Source organism: Silurus aristotelis (assembly GCF_946808225.1).
Source record: "Silurus aristotelis genome assembly, chromosome: 10".
NCBI classification, from domain to species: domain Eukaryota; kingdom Metazoa; phylum Chordata; class Actinopteri; order Siluriformes; family Siluridae; genus Silurus; species Silurus aristotelis.
Window position 1 is genome coordinate 2327436 of NC_139583.1, and position 2500 is coordinate 2329935.

At 39.4% G+C, this 2500-nt stretch overlaps 1 protein-coding gene across 1 annotated transcript in view; it reads right to left on the bottom strand.

Annotated features, from left to right (window-relative positions):
* pygo1 (pygopus family PHD finger 1) overlaps nt 1–784 on the bottom strand; it is a 4032-nt gene extending 3248 nt beyond the window's left edge. Inside the window, exon 1 of the mRNA XM_083552469.1 lies at nt 225–784. Coding sequence (XP_083408595.1) covers nt 225–273 — 49 coding nt within the window. The 5' untranslated portion in view covers nt 274–784. The remainder of the gene's footprint in view (nt 1–224) is intronic.
* Nucleotides 785–2500: the final 1716 nt, after the last annotated feature.

Here is a 2500-nt window from a genome sequence, read left to right on the forward strand (position 1 = left end):
GTGTGTGTGTGTTTCAGCTCCAAACACTCCAAAAGTTCACTCACTACTTCTCTAACACACTATAAATACTCCAAAATGTTCTCATATTCTACTTCTTAGTAGAAATTCTATATATAAATAGTTTCATTGAAGGCCTTAAAGTAGGCCCACACACACACACACACACACACACACACACACACACACACACACACAGTAAACACTACGAGGAAGAATCCCATTACCTCGATTTCTTTTGAACGAGAATGACTCTTTATCCTGCTCCGTGGACATTACAGGCCACCTCACATGGCGCAAGTGACTACAAAATAATCCAAAAAATCAATAAAATTCAATCTGAAATGTTATGAAATGTTCCTCTGCCCAACTCCAGCAGCAGGAGCAAATCACTGCTCTGCGTGTGTATGTGTGTATATATATATATATATATATATACATATGTGTGTGCGTGTGTGTGTGTGTATATGTGTGACACGGACACGGGACACCACAACCGCTGTGAAACTCGAGGGAGGATCGAGTTCTTTCACTTTCTTTCACTTTCTTCTCTCCAACACAAAACCAACCCGGACATGTCTCACCCGTGTCCCGAACTCCTTGCGTGTGTGTGAGGACTCGATTGAAACCCCTAGTGTGGGGTAGTTATGGAGAACGTGGGGCAGAGAGACATGGCGTCACCCCCCTCACTAAGAGCGCGTTAGCGTCGTCCGAACTGCCGCGTTTGATGTTCAGACCCTGCGCTCGTGCGAGCGCCGTGGGGGCGACGCTGTTGCGTCCCGCGACCAGGGCGCCTGACGTCACGACGCCCCGCCCTCCATCTCCTACAACACGGAAGGGATTTCCATATTCTTACAAAACTTTTAACGCGTTTTAACGTAACAACAAAATGTTATTTTAGTGTTACATCAACCCATACAAATCTTATTAACACCGATTTACAATAGCTAACGTTGACGTACAACTGAATAAATAAAAAATAAAGTCTGAACATTCCGGATGCCCGGATGAGATAAATGATTCTGATTGGTCCAGACGAATGTCAATCACAAATGATTGACGTTCAACAATACGACTCTTCATTCGACTCCCAAACGATTCATTACACGTGTTTCTCTTTAAAAATGCTTCGTTGCTCCGGAGAACAATTTCCCAGACACATTTTATTGTGTCAGTTGATTTCTGATTATTAATAACATTAGTTAGGGCTCTGGGATAATGATTGGAAAGTATCACCATGCTGCCAGTCTTGGGGCCCTTGAGCAGGGCCCTTAACCGTTTGCATTCCGGTGGCGCGCTGACCCCTGCTCCCTAACATCGTAGGGATATGTGGACAAGAATTTTACATGTGACAAGTATAACAGCACTTAAAAAATCTAATCTACAGCCATCACGTCTATTTCAACTCTTCAGTCGATTTATGAGTCGAATTAAAGAGTCGATACAATGAATCAGTAAATAATATTCATAAATTATCTTGTTAAGTAAAAAGACATTAATAAGGTATGATTGGCTTCAGAAACCTGTGTGATAAACTGAAATAAAATGAAACAAGTAATGAGAATTCAAGCCGTAATATTGTCAATCATATAAAAATATGCATTGCGATTTCAATAGAAGATCGATCCAAGAGTCTGATCCCAATCCTAGAATGCAGCTTGACCACGCCCATGCCATCATAATAGTATTTTTAGTATACAGTATTATTAAATAAATGTAAAAAAACAGAACTATATCAAGTATATCACTGCTACTTTAATTAAGCTGTTAATTAAATTATAATGCTAAGACTCGTCAGTGAGGTCACGTGTTTCCCTCCTCGTCCTCTTTCTGCAGACACCTGGTATAAAAGTGAAACATCACAGGGACGATTTTAGTTTTGTTTTTAATGTATTTATTTATTTATTGCAGCATTTATTGTGACAACATAGATTTCAACTTTTCATTTGTTCGTGCGTAATAAAATTTTACATTGTAAAATAAAAAAACAAGTTTGGATGCCAGCACGGGGTTTTCAAATAAATCCTATAAAAAATACAACCGCAACAAAAAACAACACGGACAAGTAGAAGAGTAATTACAGAAGTACATTCAATGTTCAAGGCTTGTGGTGAAATGTGTGAGTGTCTAAGTCTGTTTGTGTGCATGTGTGTATTAGTCTGTGTGTATGTGTGTGTGTATCTGTGTTTGGGTATCTTTATATGTGTGTGAGTGTGTGATTGTGTATCTTTATGTGTGTGTGAGTGTGTGTGTTTGGGTATCTTTATATGTGTGTGAGTGTGTGTGTGTTTGGGTATCTTTATATGTGTGTGAGTGTGTGTGTTTGGGTATGTTTATATGTGTGTGAGTGTGTGTGTGTTTGGGTATCTTTATATGTGTGTGAGTGTGTGATTGTGTATCTTTATGTGTGTGTGAGTGTGTGTGTTTGGGTATCTTTATATGTGTGTGAGTGTGTGTGTTTGTGTATCTTTATATGTGTGTGAGTGTGTGTTTGGGTATCTTT